Source organism: Polypterus senegalus, chromosome 13 (assembly GCF_016835505.1).
Source record: "Polypterus senegalus isolate Bchr_013 chromosome 13, ASM1683550v1, whole genome shotgun sequence".
In the NCBI taxonomy this organism is placed as follows: domain Eukaryota; kingdom Metazoa; phylum Chordata; class Cladistia; order Polypteriformes; family Polypteridae; genus Polypterus; species Polypterus senegalus.
Window position 1 is genome coordinate 50394482 of NC_053166.1, and position 26352 is coordinate 50420833.

Sequence of the window (26352 nt, forward strand, 5' to 3'; positions counted from 1 at the left end):
AAGTAAATACATTTATTGTTTATTTTGGTACATTTATTGAAAATATCTTTAAAAAAGATTCCGTTTACACACACACACAGACTTTTAATCACAATTTTATTCCAAAATATCTTAAAGATACTAATTAAAATATAAGGCAATGGTTACCTGGTGTAACTTGTGACCCCAGCAGGCTACTGTACCAAAGTCTACATTATCAAAGTGAGTTTAAATTTCTACAGATTCTTTGAGTTGAAGTAAAATATAAAAAAATAACAATTGCTTCCATAAGTCTTCAACCCCCTTGATTCTACGTTTTGTATAAGTGTCTTAGGCAAGAATTACATGTTAAGTTAAAGCATACGTCTAGCAGCTTTGCACATAAGATCCCTCCAATTTTGCCCATTTTTTCTGTTAAAAGTAAAGAAATATGCTTCAAGCTGATGAGAACTGTTGCTGGAAGTGAGTTATCATTTTTTGATGCATAATCTGACCTTTGCTTGTACCGAGCTACTCTAAACCACTGAATTTGTAGTTTTTGGGTGCCCTAGCATGGTTTTGGTTGTAAGATTTGACTCATTGTAACAGTAGTCTATTGCTATAGACAGAAATTGACTAAGGATGAAAGAGTAAGAGTGAAATAAAAACTAAATAAAATAAGAGTTACATACTAAAATGTAAGTAAACTTGAAATATACAGAATACAGTGTATTAACTGAAGTAGGTCAATATGCAGTGTGTATAGCACCAATAGCTGTGTATTCGTAAAGAAAAATGTTAAAAGTTTTAGAGTGAACAGAATATAAAGATATACAGTAAAATAGAAATAAAATAGAAATAAAACAATATAAAGATATATAGTAAAATATAAATGAAATAGAAATATACTGGTTGTAAATATACTGGCATAAGAAACATCTATTATAGATTTCTAAGTAGACAATAAGTTGGTGTGAGCAACAGTCAAAACTAAAAATGTTCTTGTTCATGTCTTCATTAGGATGTTTAATGGCCTCGGGGTAAAAGCTCTTCTTCAGTCTCTCAGTTTGGCCATAAGGCTGTAAAAATATTTGCCAGATTTTAAAGGGCTAACGGACAATTGGTGGTTACTCAGAGAACTGCATCACATTAATGCAAGACTGGGTTCACAAAATATGCTCGAAAATATGTACATGAATATGACTGTGAGTTGAAAATAAGACACAAATGGAGTCAGTTAATACAGAATGGTGATATGCAACATGTGTTTTAAGAGAAGAAATAAACCATTAGGACATAAGTGAATGAAAATAAAAAATAACAGAAATGAAACAAAGTTAAACACAAAGGCAATGTACAGTATGACAGACAACACATTACACCCAGTAAGCAATAGAGACAATGCAAAATTTCACATATACAGGTGAGCTAGCATTCAAATATTATTTAATTTGTTACTGGTCATAAAGATGTAAACCTCATCATAATAAAGTACTCTTTACCACAAATAATACTCACTTTGGTAAATTCTTGTGAAGACTGTGTGAATAGGTTATAAGTGAAAAGGCTAAAAGTTTGTAAGTTTGTGATTCAATTTGGATAAGAAAATAAAGGAGAGAGTCCAAACAGGCCAATACTGGTATCGGACCTAGCCAAAGTTTTGTTCAGGGTGTGAACGCTGGCCCAGACACAGACAGACAGACATGTTGTTCTTCATCACACACCGTTTATTTACAGACTAATATTTACAAAGTTACCGTGCTCTCACAAACCCCAGTGTCTCTTGCACCGATCCCCCAAAGTCCAGGCCACACAGTCCTTTTCTGGCCGCCTCCTGTCCTCTCGCCAGCTTTGTCTTACTTCCTCCCGACTCTCGCCATGACTGCTGGGAGGCGGCCCCTTTTATGGGAACCCGGATGGGCTCCAGCTGCTTCCCGGCACTCCTCCGCAGACACGCCCTTGTGTGGCGGAAGTGCCGGCTGCGCACCCAGAAGCCGTCAGTGTGTCCCCTGACGTCTTTCCCCCAGCACTTCCTGGTGTGGTGGAAGCGCTGGGCTCCAGGGTTGTTCAAGCAGCGGGGCGCCGCCTGGCGGTGGCCATTGGCCCCTACAGGGCTGGGCTTACATGCCCCCTACCCGAGGCCACCAACGTAACCAGGGCGGACACCCCCTCGTGGTCTGGTGGAGGTACAGGCCCTCCTCCAGTTCTCCTGGGCGTCCCGGCCGGGCTCCTGCCTCAGCCGGATGTGGCAGATGGTCTGGAAGTGGGGCGCCGCCTGGCGGTGGCCACGGGCCCCTACAGGGCTGGGCTTCCATGCCCCCTACCCGAGGCCACCAGCGTAACCAGGACGGATGCCCCCTCGCGGTCTGGAGGAGGTACAAGCCCTCCTCTGGTCCTCCTGGGCGTCCCGGCCGGGTGCCACAGTGCCCCACCACTAGCGAAGACACGTGGGTCCGAGCGACACTTACTGAAAGGGCAGCATGTCCCCAGGGAGGGTCCTACTCTGCCCCCAGGGTCCAACACGCCACCCTGGGACATCCGTCTTCGGCACCCCCTCCGGCACCAACGTGCCCCTCTGGTTTGCGTCGCTCCTGTCTCCACCATCCCCGCCAGCTGGGGCGCCATCAGCCTCCTGGCGCAGAGCCCTCAAGTGGAGTGGCCTGTTCCAGGAGGGCAGGTCCCAGACGACGTCGGGTCCAGGGCTCGTCAGGGCTTCGAACCTGTGAAATAAGCAAAGGGAGGGCCAGAAGCACTGCCTAGATACTTGCCCCGAGCATCCTGTCGGTCTCTGTACCGGCAGCGCTCTGCCCCCCTATCGACAGCCCACGACTTGCCTGTTTGGGTCCTCCGCCGCAGGTTCCCTGCCCGTCCTTATGGTGTCAGCAGGTCCGCTCTTGCAGGCGGGTTGCCCAGCCGCCCAGGGGTTTCCCTCTGCCACCGCCGAGGACGGCCTTCCTCCGGACACGCACACCCAGCGCAGCGTCCCCTCCTATCGGAGGAACCGGCATTCACCCTTCGGTTCCTCCTTCTCCTCTTGGACGTCCTGACGGACTGGGTCTGAGCATGGCAAAAGCTCAAATCCAGCCCCGTCTGCGTCCAGGCAGAGTGACAGGAGACAGCTGCGGGCTTGGAGCGCAGGGCGCTAGGACCCAGGGCACTCATCAGCCCCGATCCTACCAGCTCCTGTGTGCTCGATCTCCACGCCTCGCAGACTGTCAGCCCCGTCACATCCGCTGTTGGGGAATTTCCTACTTGATGCCGGTCCTCCTTCGGAAAGTCACGCCCATTTTCGGCAAATCCCCCCACATGCTTTACGGGGACGGCAATACTTACCAACCCCGCGGTGCTCTGCCAACCTCCGGTTCCAGCGCCGCGCCGATCCTCCGTCTCCCACGGCGTCTCTTCCAACGCGACCGCCTTCCCCGTCAGCTGCTCCAACCGAGCGGCAAGAGCACTCAGCACCTGTGTCAAAGGCGAGCACATAGAGACAGACGGTGGTGGGCTTACCTATCCATCAGCCCCAGTCCCCGCCTGTCTCCTGTGGGCCAGCCCCTCTGGCCCAATCGGGTCTCTCGTAGGCACGAGACTGGCATTCCTTGGTCCCGCCTCCATCCAATCATGGGCGGGCTCGCAAGACACACCGGCCAACCCCGTGCCTGTCAGCGGGCGGGACATCCGGCCCGCGGCCATCTTGTCTTCCCCACTCTGGGTGCGGTGACGTGCCTCCTTACAGCTATGCAGCTGCTGCGGCTTTTCGAGCTCCAGCGGCTCCACCTCGCAGCCTCCGCTGCTGCCGCCACCGCGCTGCCAACAGCCCCTGGACCGGCGCGGATCCGGACCGTCCCTGCCTGCGGAAAACAAGGTACACTCTACCCCGAAGGGCCGATTACTGCAGGGCAGGGCACTCACCTCCCGGATCCCGTCATGCCGAGGCCCTTGACTCAGTGTGGCCTCCTGTGTTGCAACGCCAGCTGGGCCGCCCTTCATGACAGTGCGGTTCTCGGAGCCCGCTGCACTCTGGCAACGTCTGGTTTTTCTTCCCCGCACCCAGGAATGGCCAATCCGCGGACCGGCAGCGGTCCCCTGGGCGAACCGCTCCTGCGGGTTGTGCCGGCCACTCCCACGGCCGGTGTGTGGGGTCCGCTGCTGCGCCGGGCCGTCCACAGACTTATTTGATATTAATGCAGGTCCCCGTCTTGTACCAGACGGACCATCCGCACGACTACGCCACTGTGAACGCTGGCCCGGACACAGACAGACAGACATGTTGTTCTTCACCACCGTTTATTTACAGACTAATATTTACAAAGTTACCGTGCTCTCACAAACCCCAGTGCCTCTTGCACCGATCCCCCAAAGTCCAGGCCACATAGTCCTTTTCTGGCCGCCTCCTGTCCTCTCGCCAGCTTTGTCTTCCTTCCTCCCGACTCTCGCGCTGACTGCTGGGAGGCGGCCCCTTTTATGGGAACCCGGATGGGCTCCAGCTGCTTCCGGCACTCTTCCGCAGACACGCCCTTGTGTGGCGGAAGTGCCGGCTGCGCACCCGGAAGCCGTCCGGGTGTCCCCTGTCGTCTTCCCCCCAGCGCTTCCTGGTGTGGCGGAAGCACTGGGCTCCAGGGCTGTTCAAGCAGTGGGGCGCCGTCTGGCGGTGGCCACGGGCCCCTACAAGGCTGGGCTTCCATGCCCCCTACCCGAGGCCACCAGCGTAACCAGGACGGACGCCCCCTCGCGGTCTGGAGGAGGTACAAGCCCTCCACTGGTCTTCCTAGGCGTCCATCCAACACGTTTAATAGGAAAAACATATAATGTTGCTACAATGATATATCCATGAATGCATTTCTGAATCCAACTAATCTAGTTTGTGTTCATTCTGGACTTATCCAGGCAGCTTTGGTTGCAAGGAATGACCCAGTGCTAGATACATTAACAGGCCATTGCTGGTCACACTCACACATACTCGCTCATCATATCAGACAAGTTCATAGTCACCACTCAGCACATTCTGAACATCTTTTGGAAAACTGAAGAAAAAATAATAACAGAGACAAAGAGAGAATGTGTAAACTCTGCTGAGGCAGGATTCAATGCATTACTCTGGAGATGAAAAGCAGCAGCACTAACCTCCATTACTCCTATACTGCAAAGTCAAAAATCACAAAATGTAAAATACAACCTGAAACCACTTGTCAGAACTCATCAGTGACAACACGCTACAAGCTGTGCTTTGTGGTATGCACCTTTCGGCACAGTGCTTTTCTCCAACACTGAGCTCAAATACTTGATGTGGAAACATCCTATTGCTCACAACTCCTAGTAATGTTAATTAGTGCATTTCTAGATTAAATCAATTTTGAAAATAAATGGATGGATTGATGGAGGTTTTGAAATAGATTTAATTATGGGGAAGTGAATTAAAAGTAACCTTGAAGCACTTTCAGTGAGTAAACACATAAATAGTTATTTTGAAATATCGGTTTCCTATAAAAATCCAAGTAGTACTTTCCTAGTACAGTACTCAGTACAGTTGTTTATTTGTTCTTTATTTATACAGTGACTAATACTTTATTGGCATGGACGAAATTAGATGAATCCATCTATTGTGGAACCTGTCATCGACAGATTGGGTCATTGAGGCTGGAGCCTATTCTAGAGACATCAGGCATAAAGTAGATAGATAGATAGATACTTTATTATTCCCAAGGGGAAATTCACATAATCCAACAGCAACATACTGATACAAAAAAACAATATTAAATTAAAATGTAATAAGAATGCAGGTAAAAACAGACAATAACTTTGAAGAATGTTAACGTTTACCCCCCGGGGTGGAATTGAAGAGTCGCATAGTGTGGGGGAGGAACGATCTCCTCAGTCTGTCAGTGGAGCAGGACAGTGACAGCAGTCTGTCGCCGAAGCTGCTCCTCTGTCTGGAGATGACACTGTTCAGTGGATGCAGTGGATTCTCCATGATTGACAGGAGCCTACTCAGCGCCCGTCGCTCTGCCACGGATGTCAAACTGTCCAGCTTCATGCCGACAATAGAACCTGCCTTCCTCGCCAGTTTGTCCAGACGTGAGGCGTCCCTCTTCTTTTTTCTGCCTCCCCAGCACAATATCGCGTAGAAGAGGGCACTCGCCACAACCGTCTGATAGAACATCTGCAGCATCTTATTGCAGATGTTGAAGGATGCCAGCCTTCTAAGGAAGTAGAGTCGGCTCTGTCCTTTCTTACACAGAGCATCACTATTGGTAGTCCAGTCCAAATTATCATCCAGCTGCACTCCCAGGTATGAAGTATGAAGCAGCGGTGGCTGGGGCAGTACTGAAGATAAAATGTAATTACAGACTTTCTCCCAGTCATTAATATTTTTAAGGACTGTAAAACATAGAGGATATCTGAGCAGGAACTTATTACAGGAATAACAGCATGTCATTATATATGGTAGTCTTGGTGATCTTCTAAACTCATACACTTAAAAATGATCAACATTAGGAGGTTCTGAAGAAGGTCCCAGTTTAGACAGCAATAAGCTTTTTATGTTTCTTTGTACCCTGTGGCTGAGAGACACTTCATGTGAATATTATCTGAAAGTGAATTTCATTGGAATCTGGAGTCATTGGTGGGCTCATATTAACTTCAGGACTGTCTGGACTGTCTTAACTATTGACTGTATTTTTTATTAAAGGAGCCATGCTATGAGCATAGCATTACTGGCGCTCCTGAAATACTTTGCTGATATAGTGGCTACTTTTACTTTACTGTATATGCATGTATCATCTTATTTGTACAAGCTGATCATCATGTTTGTTTCTTTTCTTCAGCCATACAGATTATTGGTTAAGATGTCACTTTCCATTGAGTGGCTACGATACCGTCATGGAAAATCATCTCTCAGTGAAACATCCGAAAAAACTCCTTTATTACATTCCTCACCAGCACCTTGGCAGAAGAAGCGACTTGTCATTCCAAACAATGAAAGCAACACCCGGGGCTTACAGGAAATTACAAGAAGCTATCTGGGAAATGAAATAAAAACTAACAAATATTCTGTATTCAGCTTTATGCCAAAGAACCTGTTTGAGCAGTTCCACAGGTAACTTTTGCTCTATACGTAAATTATTCATGACTGATAATGAAACTATTTGATCAGATGCCAGTTTTGAGAATTAGCAAGATTACTGTGGTGTGTTTTCTCATGATGTTGTATTATTTTTTTAATAGCTAGGACTTTCAAAACAAGCATATTCTATTGTTTTTGTCTATTTTGTGCTTTTTATAGCTTTCAGCTCTCAAAATTGTACATGTACTGTATATCTGTGCATAAAGTGTACATGATTACACTCAATGACATTCAATAGCATACCATCATATTCTTTATACAGTATATAATACACTATCGTGGTTGTTCATTTGTCTGTCCAGGATTTTAAATCACCTGTAGCTCTCAAATCGCTTGAACTATTGAGCTGAAATTTGGTACACATACACTACATGACATCTATTATCCACTTTCGGGGTGATGGTTGACCTCCAGGGTTATTCCTTTTTTTATTTTATTTTATTGTAGAATAAACTCCTGACAGTGGCCAGGGGGGTGGCTGTGCAGCGCATGTTTGCAGGCGCCTTTCTCATCCTTACCACCTTCACCGTTACTTCCCCTACCTCTTCATATCGTAAATCAATATTGAGGCAGATTGAAGACTTAAGTTTTAATGCAATAAAGATGCCAATGAAAGAAGAGAAGTAGCGGTCAGCTAGGGTAGAGAAACGAAGAGCTGCACAGGAAGCAGCAAGCACATCAACCTCTGAGCAAACAAATGCTAAACGTACAGAGAAAGAGCATGAAAACTATGAATGCTCAAGTCAAGTGTATTCACTGTACGTTATCGTGCAGTGTGCCGTTACTGGTAGTTAATATTTTCTTGCGCATCAAGACAGCAAACACAAGACAATTTCTAGCACTCAGACCCACAAACTTATGTTTTTTAATCTTCAAGCACTAAATATTTTTTTTTTCTGTTCCCTTCCAGGTCTGCAAATGTATATTTTCTCTTCCTGGTTATTCTCAATTGGTTCCCACAGATTGAGGTTTTTCACAGAGAGATCACTATGCTGCCCCTGCTAGTTGTGCTTTCCCTAACTGCTGTTAAAGATGCCATTGAAGACCACAGAAGATACAAGTCTGATGTGCAACTAAATTATAAAGTAACTCAGGTTTATGACAGGTAAGCATGCAAAGACTGAGCAAGGTATAAGTGCTTATACATACTATAAATCTCATTTTACTGTAATTAGAGAAAAACAAAATATATTATAAACAGAAATATAGCCTAAAAACTCCAGTGAGGAATTATAAATGAGGAGGTGAATTTGTTTTGAAATTTCATGTTCACATGTAGAACAGTTGTACTAAATTTATTAAGCACATTTCTTTTCAAGTGCCAGCCACAACTACACAGCTCATCTACAAAATCCTGTCCTGATCAATACATTTTGTCACTTTTGTCTCATCACCGTCTTGTGAGAGAAAGCTGCTCCAACCGTAAAGAGTGGCACATTGGTGCCTGGGCAGACTTTTTTTTTGGGAATGTTGTTGGCCAATTCTGTCTAATTAAATAATCCAGTTTTTTCTGTCTTGATCTTTGAGGCACCTTGCAGATGACAACTAAGTTACAAAGCTAATTGTCAAATGTGTTCTTCTATTTTTAAAACCCTTTACTAGATAGGTTGCCCCAGGATTAATATGGTTTGGTCCCTTTATCTCCTACATTTCAAAACAATGCCAGCTGACCTAACCGGTCATTTAAGGTTAGCCCCTGCTTCCAAACCTTGAACTCCATGACTGCTTTAGAAATAAAAAAAACAGTTGCAATAAAAAATAAAAAGTTGGATAACCATTACCTAACACAGTGTTACAGAATGAACACCACAGTCTTAAATCATCAAAGAGACTGCAGAGGAAATGAGTAGAAATGTTGCAGACATTCCTACTAAGGTTAACCCTCGTGTGGTGTTTGGGACTGTGAGACGCATTTTCATTGTTTAAAGATTAATTTTTCAATCTGAGATTCATTGTCCTTGTCTCATTTTCTTTGAAGAACAAATTAGAGGATGGATTTCTATTGGGAACATACTGTGATCCCCCCAGCCTCCCAACAACACATTAACATCACATTTGTGGTGTTTGGGTCTGATAGACCTGAGAACAATACAGGAGTGGAAATTGTTCACAAACAACACCTCTTTAAAGGCATTGTTTCCCAATAGCCAAAACCTAAAACCATCAGACAAACCATTTACATTACCATCAACTGTGAACAGCCTCCATCAACTCATCTATGCCATAATTGACCAAACCAATTAATATGCATACTTATGGCTTCTGATACTCGCTGCTGTTTTCAAATCCAGTGGGAAAGCCACTGAATCCCTGTGGAAGGCAGAAATAGGCCAAGAATGTTTTAGTGCAACAATGTCTGTAGAAAACTTTAACAATATAGTATTGTCTACTAATCAAGACCAAGTCAATGACAGAGAGACCAGCAAGCTGCAATATGGTCAGGGTTAAACAAATGTGTGGATCGCCTTTCTCTGTGCTCCACTCCTGGGCCCAACATTACTGTTGATGAGCAGCTTATGCCGTTTCAGGCCTGTTGTCCATTCAGGCAGTGTATGCCATCTAAACCTGCATAATATTGAATCAAGATCTTGGTTACCTGTGACGCTGCTTCATTATACATATGGACCATGCAGTCATATGCTGGGAAATCAGATGGAGGAGCTCCTAAAAAAACAAGCGATGCAGGTTGTCCTGGACATGACACAGGAACTTCATGGTCACAACATCACGCTGATTAGTACAAAGATCGGGCTTGTCAGTTGAAGTAAGTTTCAATTCATAACCAGCACATCTTTGGTATCTTATGGTCCAAAAAAATGCAATATTCATGAGCCTGCTGCATAGGGACTACAGAATCTATGGTGGTAGCATCAAAAACCATAAATCATTGTGGATTACAATGCTACAAAAGGAGAAGTAGATAACTTGGAAAAGTTATAGAGTGCCTACAGCTGCAAAAGAAGAACCCTACACTTGTCCAAGATAGGGAAAATTATTACAAGTGGCATATTCACTTGCAATTCATTTGTCAGACTTTTTCTTCAAGAACTGGGCAAGGAATTGGTGAGAACTCAAATCCAGAGGAGACAACACATCCCAAGGACCCCTGCCACTAAAGTCATTGTTAGATGGATTCAGATGCTGGAGTCACAGGACCACCAACTCCAGAACTTGAAGTCATGTTGCCTGAATATACTCCGCAAAAAAAGAAACGTCCTCTGACTTTCAACTGTTTTTACTTTCAATAAACTTAATGTGTAAATATTTGTATGAACACTAAAAGAGTCAACACCATAAGACATAAACTAAAAATGTTTCACAATGTGTCCCTGAATGAAGGGAGGCTCAAAATCAAAAGTACCAGTCAGTTTCTGGTGTGGCCACCAGCTGCTTGAAGTACTGCAGTGCATCTCCTCCTCATGGACTGGACCAGATTTGTCAGTTCTTGCTGTGAGATGTTACCCCACTCTTCCACCAAGGCACCTGCAAGTTCCTGGACATTTCTGGGGGGAATGGCCCTAGCCCTCACCCTGCGATCCAACAGGTCCCAGACGTGCTCAATGGGATTGAGAACCGGGCTCTTCCACTGCGAGGATGATCAGCTGTCCTTCCTGTCTCCCTATAGCGCTGTCTTAGTCGTCTCACAGTGCGGACATGGCAATTTATTGCCCTAGCCACATCAGCAGTCCTCATGCCTCCCTGCAGCATGCCTAATGCACATTCACGCAGATGAGCAGGGACCCTGGGCATCTTTCTTTGGGTGTTTTCACAGTCGGTAGACAAGTCTCTTTAGTGTCCTGCGTTTTAGAACTGTGACCTTAAATGCCTACTTTCTGTAAGCTGTTAAGGTCTTAACGACCATTCCACAGGTGCATGGTAATTAATTGATTATGGTTAATTGAACATGCATGGAAAACATTGTTTAAACCCTTTACAATGAAGATCTGTAAAGTTATTTGGATTTTTAAAACATTATTGTTGAAATACACAGTCCTGAAAAAGGAACGTTTCTTTTTTTGCTGAGTGTGTGTATATATATATATATATATATATATATATATATTCTGGTGTACGGCCAGGGACCTTGCCCGGGCTCATGTCCAGAGCATTACCTCCCCTGGAGCACTAGGTGGCAGCCCCCCTGGTTTGCAGCAGTGCCTCGGACTCCCACAGGGCTCCGTGGGAGCTGGAGTGTGGTGCAGCCCTGTTGGGTTCCATGGGAGCCACCAGGGGCTGCTGCAGTTGCTGTTATGCCGTTCGTTGCAGCACTTCCGCCACAACCGGGTGCCTTATAAAAGCAGCCAGCAGCCACTACTCTGGGAGCCAGAGTTTGGTGGGAGAAGATGAAGCTTGCCAGGAGAAATGGAGCAAAACAGAAAAAGAAGAGAAGTGTGTTTTGTGTACTGTGACTGTGACTGTGCTGTACATGTGGGAAACGAGAAGAAGGCTTTTGCCACAGGAAAATGAAAAAAAATAAACAAAAGTGTGTGTTTGCACTTGTGTCCCACATCTGTCTATGTCGGGTTTTGTGCAGCAGTGTGCCCCCTGGTGCTCCATTATATATGTAATAGCAGCAAGAGAAAATGCTGTGATGTTCAGGGACCCAAGAAGGACACATACTCAAAGTTTTTATACATTTACTGCAAAAAATAAATTTGGAATACACACACAGTAAAACTCTGTCCTTCATGTGGTGTGTAGATGCCATGAATTCATTTTCAATCAGGCTCATTATATTCTTTAAACTAGCAAAATACCCGCGCTTCGCAGTGGAGAAGTAGTGTGTTAAAGAAGTAATGAAAAAGAAAAGGAAACATTTTGAAAATAACGTAACATGATTGTAATTGTTTTGTAACTGTTGTGAGTGATGAGCGTTGCTGTCATATATATATATATATATATATATATATATATATATATACACACACACATATAAACCTATATATATACATATCCATACATATATACATATACACATATACATATATATATATACTAGCAGAATACCCGCCAGCGAGAAGTAGTGTTTTAAAGAAGGTACGAAAAGAAAAGGAAAAATTTTAAAAATAACGTAACATGATTGTTAATGTAATTGTTTTGTCATTGATATGAGTGTTGTTCTCATATCTATATATCTATCTATCTATGTTGTTGTCATATCTATCTATATATATATATATATATCTATATATATATATATATATATATATATATATCTATCTATCTATCTATCTATATATATATAGCAGAATACCCGAGCTTCGCAGCGGAGAAGTAGTGTGTTAAAGAAGGTACGAAAAAGAAAAGGAAAAATTTTAAAACTAACGTAACATGGTTGTTAATGTAATTGTTTTGTCATTGATATGAGTGTTGTTCTCATATCTATCTATATATATATTTCTCTATCTATCTATATATATATATATACCCGCGCTTGGCAGCGGAGAAGTAGTGTGTTAAAGAAGGAAAGAGAAAGAAAAGGAAACATTTTAAAAATAATGTAACATGATTGTCAAAGTAATTGTTTTGTGTATTTGGCGGCAGCGTCACGAAGTTGTTTTCGGTAGCTGCATCAGAAAATGTACCACGACGTCTGACACGCCTCCTTTTTACTGTTTTCTCACAGCTTGGATTGCTGCTGTCATATATACACACACACACACACACACACACACACACATACATACATACATACATACATACATACATACATATATATATATATATATATATATATATATATATATATATATATATATATATATATATATACATATATATACACATATATATATATATATATCTTCATATCTACATATACACACACTCGCACATACATACCTATCTACATCATATATACACACACATACATACATACACACACACACAAATTATATACATGTATGTATGTGTGTGTGTGTGTGTGTGTGTGTGTGTGTGTATATATATACACATACATATACTTGTGTGTATGTTTGTATGTGTCTATATGTGTGTGTATAGGTTTGGTCACTGAGTGCAAGGGAAAAATAATAAATTATAGTCTATAAGTTATTAAACAGTAAAACATTAACGTTTTAAGAAGTACAGGTACATTGAAATTACATTTTCTATGTGAACATTCAAATTTGTGCCTCTGGTAATGTGCCTTACCGGCATTTAAAGAAAATTAGTTTTGTGTCCTCTGCAGTGTTAAGAGAGAAAGGCTTTGGTTTGGGATAAAAGGAAAAAAGGTGTAAAGAAAGGAAAGTTGCCTTTTTCTTTTATATAGTATAGAAAAAACCAGCTAGCGGAGAAGTAGTGTGTTAAAGAAGCAATGAAAAGAAAAGGAAACATTTTGAAAATAACGTAACCTGATTGTCAATGTAATTGTTTTGTCACTGTTGTGAGTGATGAGTGTTGTTGTCATATATATATATATATATATTTACACACACACACATAAACATATATATATACATATCTACAGTATACATATACACATATATACATACATATATATATCTACATATACATACACACACACATATAAACATATATATACATATACATACATATCTACATATATACACACACAGCTATTTCGTATCAGTGCAATACGCTGTTTGTTAAAACGGTTGACTCCGCTCTTACGTGCAATAACAAATCAAATCATTCAGTTGTCTTTGCTCATATGTCATTTTAGAGCTGGACGCCTGGCATCTTTTTGGCCACAAGTTCGTTTCTGTTTGGTGTGAGGTTCTGTGTTGTGGAGATTCTCAGGATGGATTGCAGGTGCTCATCAGTGAGGCGACTCCTGTGTGCTGTTTTGTTAGTCTTTATCACTGAGAAGAGCTTCTCACACAGATATGTGCTACCAAACATGCACAAGGTTCGAGCCGCATGTAGACGGACTTTTTGTTCTTCAAAGTCACCAAAGGCGTGCAAACTCAGTGCGCAATAACTCTAGCTTCGCAATAACTTGCAGCATCATAAGGTAGACTTGATTAACGTGGTAAGTGTTCGCAAGGCAGCTGAAGCGCTGCATTATGGGATCTGTAGTTTATTGTGTTACCAGCGCTTCATATACCCGGCTTTAATAACAATAATACAGTATATAAAATGATCTCGGGGCGGATATAATTACGCCGGGCGGATGTGGCCCGACCCTTGAGTTTGACACATATGGACTAAATAGAACTTGAAAAGATATATTTTTTCAAATGTGATCGCAATTCAGATAGAGTTGACGCAAGACTACAGCCTGCATGCCTCAATGAGTCATCCTCCCTCGCTCTTACTTTTTACCGTTCATCTAATGAATACACTGAGTATGGCTTTACCAAAACAATCATTGATGGCGAATAAAGTATCCATTATTCGAGTATGTAGATCGGGTTATATATATATACATATATATATACCCGCCAGTCGCAGCGAGAAGTAGTGTGTTAAAAAGCTAGAAAAGAAAAGGGAACATTTTAAAAATAACGTAACATGACTGTCAATATACAGTATTTGTTTTGTGAGTGTTACTGAGTGTTGCTGTCATCAAGGATTTGATTATCATTATTTCTTTCAATCAGGTTCGTATTTGTAGGATGTGTTGTGTTCAAGTTACATTCCGTGTTTGTCAATCGTTCTAAAGATGACAGGTTTCATTCATCGATTCGTTTCTTACTGCATCAATAAACAGCTCGTCTTCTTCTTTATCTGAGACCTGACACACTGCATGCACGGGTTTTTTTTACACTGTCTTCCTTTAGCGGGACATTGACTTTTTCCACCGTGTGCTTTGTTTCCACAGTAGCTGCATTTATGAATATGCTTATCAGACGCTTTATATTTTTTGCTGCCTTTTCAATTGTGTAATTCGGTTTTTGTTCAGCGCTCTTTGGAACTGTTGCTTTTTATCTGTGCACTGCGTCAGTTCACGTGAGCCACTCGGTGTACATGCATCGAAGGTTCCCAGCTGTGCTGGTGCCATCTCGTGCTATGTCCATGGCTGTATTTAATGTTACCTTAGTCCTGGCACTTAAAACTTTCTCTCGCAGTTTCGCTGAGTTTGTGTCAAACACCACGCTGACCATCTCATCTTCCTCTGCATAAGCACAGTCCTTAACCCGTGAATATTTAGTGGGAGTTTGCTATTGGATTGCCGCTGACGGACGGCCTTATATGGGCAGGCACTAAATTACAAACGCCAGCGCAGCCTGTCTATAAACTTAATTTAAAGTGTAGGTTTACATCGTGCTTTGTTTCCGAAGTAGCAGAACTCATCAATATGGTTGTATATGTCACTCGCTCGCTTCTTATTGTTTCGCTGCCTTCTCAATTATATGTTTTCTTCAGCGCTTTTTTGAGGTCTTCCTGATTTTCTATGTGCTGCGTGATTACGTGGGAGGCGTGATGATGTCACACGGAACTCCGCCCCACGGCGTTGAAGCTCATCTCCATTACAGTAAATGGAGAAAAACTGCTTCCAGTTATGACCATTACGCGTAGAATTTCGATATAAAACCTGCCCAACTTTTGTAAGGAAGCTGTAAGGAATGAACCTGCCAAATTTCAGCCTTCCACCCACACAGGAAGTTGGAGAATTAGTGATGAGTCAGTGAGTGAGTGAGTGAGTGAGTGAGTGAGTGAGTGAGTGAGTGAGTGAGTGAGTGAGTGAGGGCTTTGCCTTTTATTAGTATAGATATATATATATACACATACATCCACATATATATACATATATATATACATATCTACATATACACACACACATATACACACACATATACATACAGTGGTGTGAAAAACTATTTGCCCCCTTCCTGATTTCTTATTCTTTTGCATGTTTGTCACACAAAATCTTTCTGATCATCAAACACATTTAACCATTAGTCAAATATAACACAAGTAAACACAAAATGCAGTTTTTAAATGATGGTTTTTATTGTTTATCTTATTATCTTTGGGGTCATCTGAAAGCAATTGTCTATGCTGTGAAGATACGAGATGTGCAGCACCTGAAACTACGGATACTGGAAGCCTGTGCTAGCATTTCTCCTGCGGTGTTGCTATCAGTGTGTGAAGAGTGGGAGAAGAGGGTTGCATTGACAATCCAACACAATGGGCAGCACATTGAACACATTTTATAAGTGGTCAGAAACTTGTAAATAACTCATGAAAGAATAAAGCTCCGTTAAAACCAAGCACACCATTGTTTTTCTTGTGAAATTCCCAATAAGTTTGATGTGTCACATGATCCTCTTCCTTTTGAAAAAACAAAAGTTGGATCCAAAATGGCCAACTTCAAAATGGCCACCATGGTCACCACCCATCTTGAAAAGTTTTCCCCCTCACATATACTAATGTGCCCCAAACAGGAAGTTAATATCACCAACCATTCCCATTTTATTAAGGTGTATCCATATAAATGGCCCACCCTGGTATATGTATGTGTGTGTATATTTATATATGTATATATATATTGAAATAGTTTTACTGTGAAATAATGCAGAGTATGCGACAAGTGTTTCGCCCTAATTTTGGGGTCATGAGGTGTACATACTCAGTGCACCCCCTCTCGGGAATCGAACCTTGGACATCAGCGCTAGAGGCGAAGCCTCTTCCATTGCGCCACGGCGTGTGGTTTGTCAATATATATATATATAGCGGAGAAGTAGTGTGTTAAAGAAGTTATGAAAAAGAAAAGGGAACATTTTAAAAATAACGTAACATGATTGTCAATATACAGTAATTGTTTTGTGAGTGTTATGAGTGTTGCTGTCATCAAGGATTTGATTATCATTATTTCTTTCAATCAGGTTCGTATTTGTAGGATGTGTTGTGTTCAAGTCACATTCCGTGTTTGTCAATCGTTGTAAAGATAACAGGTTTCATTCCTCGATTCGTTTCTTACTGCATCAATAAACAGCTCGTCTTCCTCTTTATCTGAGACCTGACACACTGCATGCACGGGTTTTTTTTTTACACTGTCTTCCTTTAGTGGGACATTGACTTTTTCCACCGTGTGCTTTGTTTCCGCAGTAGTTGCACTTATGAATATGCTTGTATGTGTCAGACGCTTCATATTTTTTTGCTGCCTTCTCAATTGTTTAATTCGGTTTTTGTTTAGCACTCTTTGGAACTGTTGCTTTTTGTTTGTGCACTGCATCAGTTCACGTGAGCCGCTCGGTGTACATGCATCGAAGGTTCCCAGCTGTGCTGATGCCATCTCGTGCGATGTCCACGGCTGTATTTAATGTTAGCTAAGACCCGGCACTTAAAAGTTTCTCTCGCTGTTTCTCTGAGTTTGTCCCAAACACCACCCTGACCATCTCATCTTCCTCTGCATAAGCACAGTCCTTCACCCGTGAATATTTAGCGGCAGTGTTTCTATTGGATTGCCGCTGACGGACGGCCTTATATGGGCCGGCACTAAATTACGTGGGAGGCGGCCATCGAGCAGACGTCTATTATAGTATATGTACGAAAAAATAGGTTCCAGTTATGACCGTTACGCGTAAGTAAGCTGTAAGGAATGAGCCTGCCAAATTTCAGCCTTCTACCTACACGGGAAGTTGGAGAATTGGTGATGAGTCTGTGAGTGAGTGAGTGAGTGAGTGAGTGCCTTGCCTTTTATTAGTATAGATATAAAACTGTGAGTAAACTTTGTGCTTTTAGTTTGTTCATTTCAAAACAATAAACATCAATATCTCTATATATACACTGTGTGCACAATTATTAGGCAAGTGAGTATTTTGACCATATCATCATTTTTAATGCGTATATTCCAACTCCAAGCTGTATTAACTTGAATGCTTATTGGATTTAAGCACGTCAGGTGATGTGTATTTGTGTAATGAGGGAGGGTGTGGCCTAAGGAGATCAACACCCTATATCAAGGTGTGCAGTATTATTAGGCAGCTAGTTTTCCTCGGGCAAAATGGGCCAAAAAAGAGATTTAACTGACTCTGAAAAGTAAAAAATTGTAAAAAGTCTTTCAGAGGGATGCAGCACTTTTGGAATTGCTAAGATATTGGTGTGTGATCACAGAACCATCAAACATTTTGTTGCAAATAGTCAATAGGGTCGCAAGAAACGTGTTAAGAACAAAAGACGCAAATTAGCTGCCAAAGATTTGAGAAGAATCAAACGTGAAGCTACCAGGAACGCATTATCCTCCAGTACTTTCATATTCCAGAGCTGCAACCTACCTGGAGTACCCAGAAGTACAAGGTGTTCAGTGCTCAAAGACATGGCCAAGGTAAGGAGGGCTGAAACCCAACCACCACTGAACAAGAAACATAAGTTGAAATGTCAAAACTGGGCCAAGAAATATCTGAAGACAGATTTTTTTCAAAGGTTTTATGGACCGATGAGATGAGAGTGACTCTTGATGGACCAGATGGATGGACCTGTGGATCAGTAATGGGCACAGAGCTCCACTCCAACGTGGAGGTGGGGTACTGGTATGAGCTGGTATTTTTAAAGATGAGCTAGTTGGACCTTTTGCATTGAAGATGAACTCAAAATCAACTCCCAAACCTACTGCCAGTTTTTCGAAGACACTTTCTTCAAACAGTGATACAGGAAGAAGACCATGATTTTTATGCAGGCCAATGCTCCATCACTTGCATCGAAGTTCTCCACTGCATGGCCAGCCAGTAAAGGCCTTAAAGATGAAGGAATAATGACATGGCCCCCTTCCTCATCTGACCTAAACCCTATCGAGAACTTGTGGGCACTTCTTAAACGCTAGATTTACGGGGGAGAAAAACAATACACCTCTCTGAAGAGTGTCTGGGAGGCTGTAGTCACTGCTCCACAAAAAGCTGATCGTCAACAGATCAAGAAACTGACAGACTCCATGAATGGAAAGGCTTATGACTGTTATTGGAAAGAAGGGTGGCTATATTGGTCATTCATTGATTGATTTATTTTTTTGAAATGTCAGAGATGTTTATTTGTAAATTTTGAGGTGTTTGTTTATTATTCTCACTATAACAGATGAAAATAAACAAGTGAGATGGGAAAATTTTCATTTTTCCTTTAGTTGCATAATAAATCTGCACACTAATAGTTGCCTAATAATTGTGCGCACATATGTATTCCCCTGATGATGTTCACACTCACATTTCCGTTGTGAAACATTCAGGTTTCAGGTTTATTAACATTTTGGATTGACTGATAGCACTGTGTTTGTTCCATATTAAAATTAATCCTCAAAAATACAACTTGCCTAATAATTGTGCACACAGTGTATATATATATATATATATATATATATATATATATATATATATATATATATATATATATATATATATATATATAGTTGATCAAGGCAGATATGATTTATTACTCCTAATCTTAATTATTATTAATTTTGACACAAAAATCACATTTTATTAGATGAATCATTTCATTGATAAATGTGATCTAGAAAAGGCACTTAGTAAACAGTAAACATATTTGCTATCTATATTGTTTTTAAGTGATATAAAGTCAACATCTGTCAGGTAGTTTAAAATAAAATGTTGGGATTTTTTTTTTGTTTAGAAACCCAATAATGTCGCAGGTCTACCAGACCCATGAACACCAGCTCAGTTACAAAAATACAAAGTTTTCTTGCAATTCCAAATGATATTTAGCTTAGATTATTTGATAACTCACATAATTTTGCTTTGTATGGGTATGTGTTTTGCTGGAAAAAACTACCATCATATTCAGGGTTAATGTCTTAGTTGAAACTCTGTTAAACTAAACGATGAATCCACTATCTCCTGAAAGCTTTCAAATATTTAGTTTAATTTGTTCTTATTAAGTGCACTTTCTCTTTAAGATCCCATCATGCTAAACAATAACTAAAAATAAACTTTGACTTAAAAACAAGCACAAATGATAGTATTTAAATATAAACAGAGAAACTCATTAAATATTTACAAAGAAATCTATATATCATAGCCACTAGCAAGCATGCCACTACTCAGAGGAAGCACTCATGCTTGAACCAGATAAAAGAAAATATCTTTATTTTCAATAATGCTCTTTTATAACTTGTCAAGTGCTCTTCTAATAGCTGTAAGATAAGTAATTCTACCCTTTTAACGGCTATCAATCATAATGGTTCATTGCATACATCACTAGATTTCTCAGAGTCCTTTATTGTTTCCGTTACTGAGGAGTTCTTTCTTAGTGCCATTCTTAAAGGACAGGGTCCTCTACACACAAACAGAACTTCTTTCTTTTGAGTTATCTTGATTCCCTGGATCATATTACACAAGGTGAATAATATCTTATGTTCATTCTGAACCTAACTGGTTACTCTCTGCTTCTCAAGCTTCATGATTATTTCTTAGTCTTGATCTTACTGGCCCATAGGTTCCTCAGTTCTTTCCCCAAATTTTCTATGTGCATCTGACTTAGATGGCACCAGGAGAAGGACAGAACGTAGACAAAGGGTGATTGTTGGTTGTATGTAAACAACATTCTCTCATGACTTATTCATCAGGCAAACAGCAACAATTCTAACTAAATTCTAAATGTTTTAAAATAGGTACATCATTTCTAATGACACATACATATTTTGATTAATTCAAAATAAATCAATTTTGGAATAGTAAGTTATTTGTAATCAAAGCCTGCTATACTATGTGAGAAAAATGTTTCAATTGGAGACAATTTTTTCAGTCATCATGTACAGACAAAAAATAATTCAAGCCCAAAATTTTACCGTCTTCAAAACATTGTTGCTAACTTGTAATGGTATTTATGTCAACACTCCATTTTTCATGCTATCATTGGTTGCCTCACAACAGACTATTGTAACAGAAAGCCAAAATCTTGTGATGACACTCATTTCTCTCCCTCTTTTGACCCTGGGCTATGCAATCATTTTCTTATATAGCTTTATTGTTCATGCCCTCTGGAACTTCTGCCCTGTGTTGGTCATTCAACCTTACTTTGTGTTGACAATCAGATCATACTTGAAAATACACCCTTCCTCTTTCATTTAATCATTTCCTCATGTTAGTCTTTATTCTCTAATTGAATCCTTTAAACCTGTTGTACTGAGTCCTGTTCTACTTTTCTTTCACTTGTCAGACTACTTCCATCTCCTGTCATTTCAAATTTCATTTTAAATGTTTTTTCCTTGTAATGTGTCATGTAAAGAATAAGATTACTCTTGTCAGTTTTTGTTCTGGGCTTGTTTAATGCTGTAGTAACTTTTTAAAACAATGCTTAAATGATTGATTTTGTGTTGGTTTAAATAAAACCACCATGTGGGCATTTTTGCCTCATGGCTGAATGGTGTCTTCTACCACTTCTTGCCAAGCATTATTAAAGGTAATCTTAAAGGGAGGATGAGGAGGAGACTGTGTTTTTTATCTAGAATACTCTACAAATGCTCAGTGAGAGTTCTGTCTGAGGGCGATTCTGTCCAGAGAATCTTTCTCTATAACTCCTGACAGGTAGTAGATGTGTTGTTGACATGGTAAAAAGCAAAGATGACATGTTATCATACAGTAGATGATGGCATCTCACACCGCTACAGCCACACAGCCTGTTTTATTTGGATGCATATTATGGAAGTATACAATGGTTTCATTATGGGAATAATGAAAATAACGGATTGAATGACAATATTAGTTTCCAGGGTAAACTCTTTATTAAAACAATAGAATTTCTGAAAACGTATGTCAATAGTACATTATGACATTGAATTACAAGATAAAAGTTATTTTAATTGACATTTTCCTTGTAACAGAGAACTCCAAAGTTTCGTTTTTTGGGGTTTGGACTATGGGGTGCAGTTCTTTTCACATTTCAGAGATGCTGCTATCCAAACAGACTTTTCCCACTCATTTTTCAGCCACATCATCTCCAGTTTATGTTTCCAGAATAATGTCAGCTTCTCAATCCAGACCATCTGATGTTGATCTCTGAGTGAAGTATAATTAGAAATAGTAAAGTTAACAAAGGTTAGGCTTGATAAAGACTGTCGCCTGAAAGCAGAAAGAATGAAAGTCAAACGGCAGAGAGGTGGCGCCCTTACTCAAGGCTGCAAGTTAATCACAGGGTGAACTCTATATAATGCATGTGAGCATGAAACTAAGTTCTGCGTTTTCAAGATTTACTGTATATTCCATATTTTCTTATAAATTGAGGATTATAAACTGTGTGCAAGTAGTATGAAGGTAGGTAGAGAGGCATCTCTAATGGAAAGAAAAGACTCACTTGGCAATGAGGATTAGGCTGTGTGAGGACACTGATGATGATGATAATGATTTAAGTAATTGATTACTGATATACATTATGTAGGTAGACTTATTTTTTATTGAGGAATGGCTACTACACATAGTGTAAAACGAGAAGGCCAACCTCTATCACAGAACTAAATTCATTTACCTTAAACTCAACTAACATCAGAGAACTAATTTCATATTATTTCTCATTATGCTTAACTTTTTATACGTAAGAATTGTCTTAGCTACTTAATGTGTTTTCCTGTTACTCTTTAGCCTTTTATTTTTGAATTGAATGAGTCACGTTACTGGGAAAAAAAAATCTCAAAAGTTTTAAATATTATGTGTCTTTAACAATGGAGTAAGCCTTGTGTAACTATCTATTTATCCCCCCATTCTCTTTCACTGTTTACTCCAGTCAGTGGTCACAGGGAACCACAAGCCCTAGGGCAGAAGTCAGCCTTCAATGGAATGTCAACTGTAAGGTACAAAGAACTCCCACCCACCCACATCCCCTGTCCATAGATATAATTATCTTGACTTCAAAAAACTTTTTTGAGATGTGTGAGGAGGCAGCTTTATTTAATCAGAAACTCTTTTGTTTTAACGTCATACTAAGGCAGATCTCGATGTATGGTCTTACCATCAGTGGTGTTCATAGACCACTTCCTAACTGCTTCTATTTCTCAGACTAAAGCTAATGAGTGTGACTAAGGAGACAAGTGATGGGAAGGTAGAGTTAGCAGAAGGCTTTCATCTGGCCAACATTTTGCAGGAGAAAAAAAATGAATTATTATTCTGTATTTTGGCAACATCTTTATCCAATGTAATGTTCTATATCATATATATTTTATAGCTGTTTACAGGCATTATTTACAGTTGGAGCACAAACAAGATAATTACTTACTAAGTATAACACCAAGTACCATAGACAATACCATAGTACCATAGGACAATAAAACTGAACTGAAAAATAACTGAACTGGTGGTTTAAAGTCCAGTGTCTTAGTAAGTAAGCCATGTTGTATCTTTTTAAATGCATTTTCACTTTTTATCAGTATTGGGCAACACTTTCTGTGGAAAATTAAAAAGAATGAGAGCCTTCATCTCTTGATTCATGATTGTTGAAATAATGTAGCATGAAGGAACGGGACTAATGGAGGACTACATGCTGTTGATCTGCTTTTGAATGCTTTTGTATTTAAAATGCTTAACCACATTTAAAGGGAAACTACAAAAAAGGCATGTTTAGCCTGCAAAAATGTTTCCGGCTGCTTGAGGTCTAGTATCATACATGCTTGTAAAGCTGCAAACAATTATTCACATAGAAACCTGTCAAAAATGTAGAGATGCTCTGCACATATTTCATAAAAAATAGCTACAGTAAAAAGTAGGATGAAATGACACCTTTTGTTGGCTAACTAAATAGATTACAAATGCAAGCTTTCGAGGCAGCTAAGCCCCCTTCATCAGTTACACCTTTCCTTATGAAGGGACCTTAGTTACCTCAAAAGCTTGCATTTGTAATCTATTTAGTTAGCCAATAAAAGGTGTCATTTCACACTACTTTTTCCTGTATCAATCTATGGCTAACACGGTACAACATTTTACTGCTATAATAGCTGAATTTTGTTACATATTTAAAAGATCTTTTTCATTGACCTGGTATACTGAAAAGCAAAAGGCTTTAATTTGCATGGTAGACTGTCTTCAATTTGTAATGGCCTTTAGTATAAACAGGGTTGCACTATTATAACAGCTTGAACACAGCCCCATTTGCATTGATGATTGCTTGTAATTGATTTTTATTGGCTGAATTCAAAGTGATGTACTGTACACTGTTTAAATATGGGGCACATAGAGTTTATAACATGCTGTATATACTGTAAGACATGCAAAGTGTACACTCTGTAATTTCCATTTTATATATCTATCCATACTCTATATATAAATATATAGACACTGCATCTGAAAAGTAACTTGACAGGTTATTTTCATAGTGAAATGTGGCCTTTAATATGGTGGTTGTTAGGACCCAGACAAGCCCAGGCTGAACTAGCAATAAGGAAAGGTAATAAGGTAATGCTTTAAATGACACTTGAGGCAGACAGGTATGTGACTATGCAGGTTTCACAGGGTGAGTCAACTGTAATGGGAATTGCTTCCAAGTGCTCTTCTTACAATTTCTCGCGTGTTACCATTGTCCTGCCAGAGTGTAGCCGCTTCTCCTAAAGCCCAGGCAATGGCTTTCAGCATGAGCACTTTCAAAAAATAACCTCTTTAGGAAGAGTTTTTGGAATCCCTCTTCCAAGATGACTTCAGTGGCTCCCGAGAGTCTTGCGGCAGGAGTATTCAGGAGAACAGGTGCGAAGGAAGACAAGCTCAGGACTGTGTTTCCTAATTTACCCTTTGAAGGCCATAGGAAGAAGGAGCTTCCCAACCGGGACTATGATACTAACATCATCAAAACCACCAAATACACCTTGTTGTCCTTCCTGCCCAAAAACCTTTTTGAACAGTTTCACCGGTTTGCTAATATCTATTTTGTGGGACTTGCAGCCCTAAACTTTGTTCCAGTTCTAAATGCTTTCCAGCCAGGATTCTCGCTCATTCCAATTTGTGTCATATTGGCTATCACTGCCATTAAAGATGCTTGGGAAGACTTCCGTAGATATACAGCAGATAAGGAGATAAATAATATGAGCTGTCTCATTTATACCAGGTAAATATATTAACTGCATTACATTTCTTTGAACCTTTAATTAAACTTGTTAGGTGAAATACCGAATAGACTTGGCTTCAGTCTTGGTAAGGATTATAAAGTACTTTTTTGCCATTTAACCAATTTAAGAACATGAATAAAAGTTACAAAAAGTCTAAGAAAGAGTAGTAACAACACTGCTTATAAGGTAAATATTACTGCACAATCAGTAAAAATAGTGGACTTGAACAGTTGTCGCTGAAGAGATTTTACTTAAACGAAGAGTGACATTTTGGACTTTTTAGGACAGGGTTTCGGCATGAGGTAAAAGTCTGTTCTGGTCTCATGAGTGGGCTTTGTGTGAAGCTACAATTGTGAAGGCTGCCTGTTAATCTGCACTCATTGTGGTTTACAAACCCTGGGTGCTTGCAGTCTTATGGTTACCTGGGATTGTAGACAGGAGCAGGAGCTGGTTAAAGATTACATCATTTTGTGCTCTGTATCTGTATGCCGAGGTATTGATTTTTTTTTTTTCTTATCCTAAATTTGTGCTTTTATTTAATCAGACTTTATCCTGTCTGGATCTTGTGTCTGCAGTCAGCTTAAGCATTTGCACTTATAAAGCATATAAACATGAACAGGGAGTCTACTGTGTTTACATGTGGGATGCCAGTTGCCAAATTGAAGGCTAGGGCGACAGACTGTATAGTCTGAAGAGACAGACAATGAACGAAAATTGCCTTTGAACATATCTACAATATCAAGTGTTACCCAAAGTGATGCTGTACTGTATGTGCTTTGTCTTTTGCTAGCTTTTTCTCTTTTCCCACATCTTTCTGCTGAGGTAAAGTAGTGCTTCACACAGAACACTTATAAACGTTGAGCCTTTCATGGTTGCATATCTATCTCTCTGACATTATAATAAATTCATCCATCAATTAGGGGACAACAGGATTTTAATTTGAGGCCCCAACTCCCCATTGTACAATTATGACTGATATACTTTTTCAAAATCAAATCATACAATTACATTACATAAACACCTGACATATAAACATGCATAAACACCCCCCGTTTGATCTCTGAAGTTTTCTGGAAGCATCAGTGGATCATGTTTCTAAATATAGATGCACCTGTATAATGAGAAATTTAGAAAGAGAGTGCTTTATTTGTCCAAAGGGGAGATTTAGCAGGCACCACTAAAAACAACAGAAGACAGGGTAAGTTTTCCAATGAAACAATTATTTTAATCACACTAAAATGCACTAAAAAAAGAAAGAGTGTAAAAAAGTGTAACTTAACATACCTTCTTGAATCATTAAATAATAAGGGAATTTAATAAATAACTAAAGTTT

General features: G+C 40.2%; 1 protein-coding gene across 3 annotated transcripts in view; it reads left to right on the forward strand.

Annotated features, from left to right (window-relative positions):
* atp10b (ATPase phospholipid transporting 10B) overlaps positions 1-26352 on the forward strand; it is a 356966-nt gene that overhangs the window by 178039 nt on the left and 152575 nt on the right. For 2 of the 3 annotated variants that reach the window (XM_039775061.1, XM_039775060.1), the window contains exons 4-5: positions 6780-7051; positions 7989-8183. In XM_039775061.1, the coding sequence (XP_039630995.1) occupies positions 6801-7051; positions 7989-8183 (446 nt within the window). In that variant the 5' untranslated portion in view covers positions 6780-6800. Of the gene's footprint in view, positions 1-6779; positions 7052-7988; positions 8184-24417; positions 25019-26352 lie in introns of those variants that run through there. The other variant, XM_039775062.1, reaches the window with a different exon arrangement.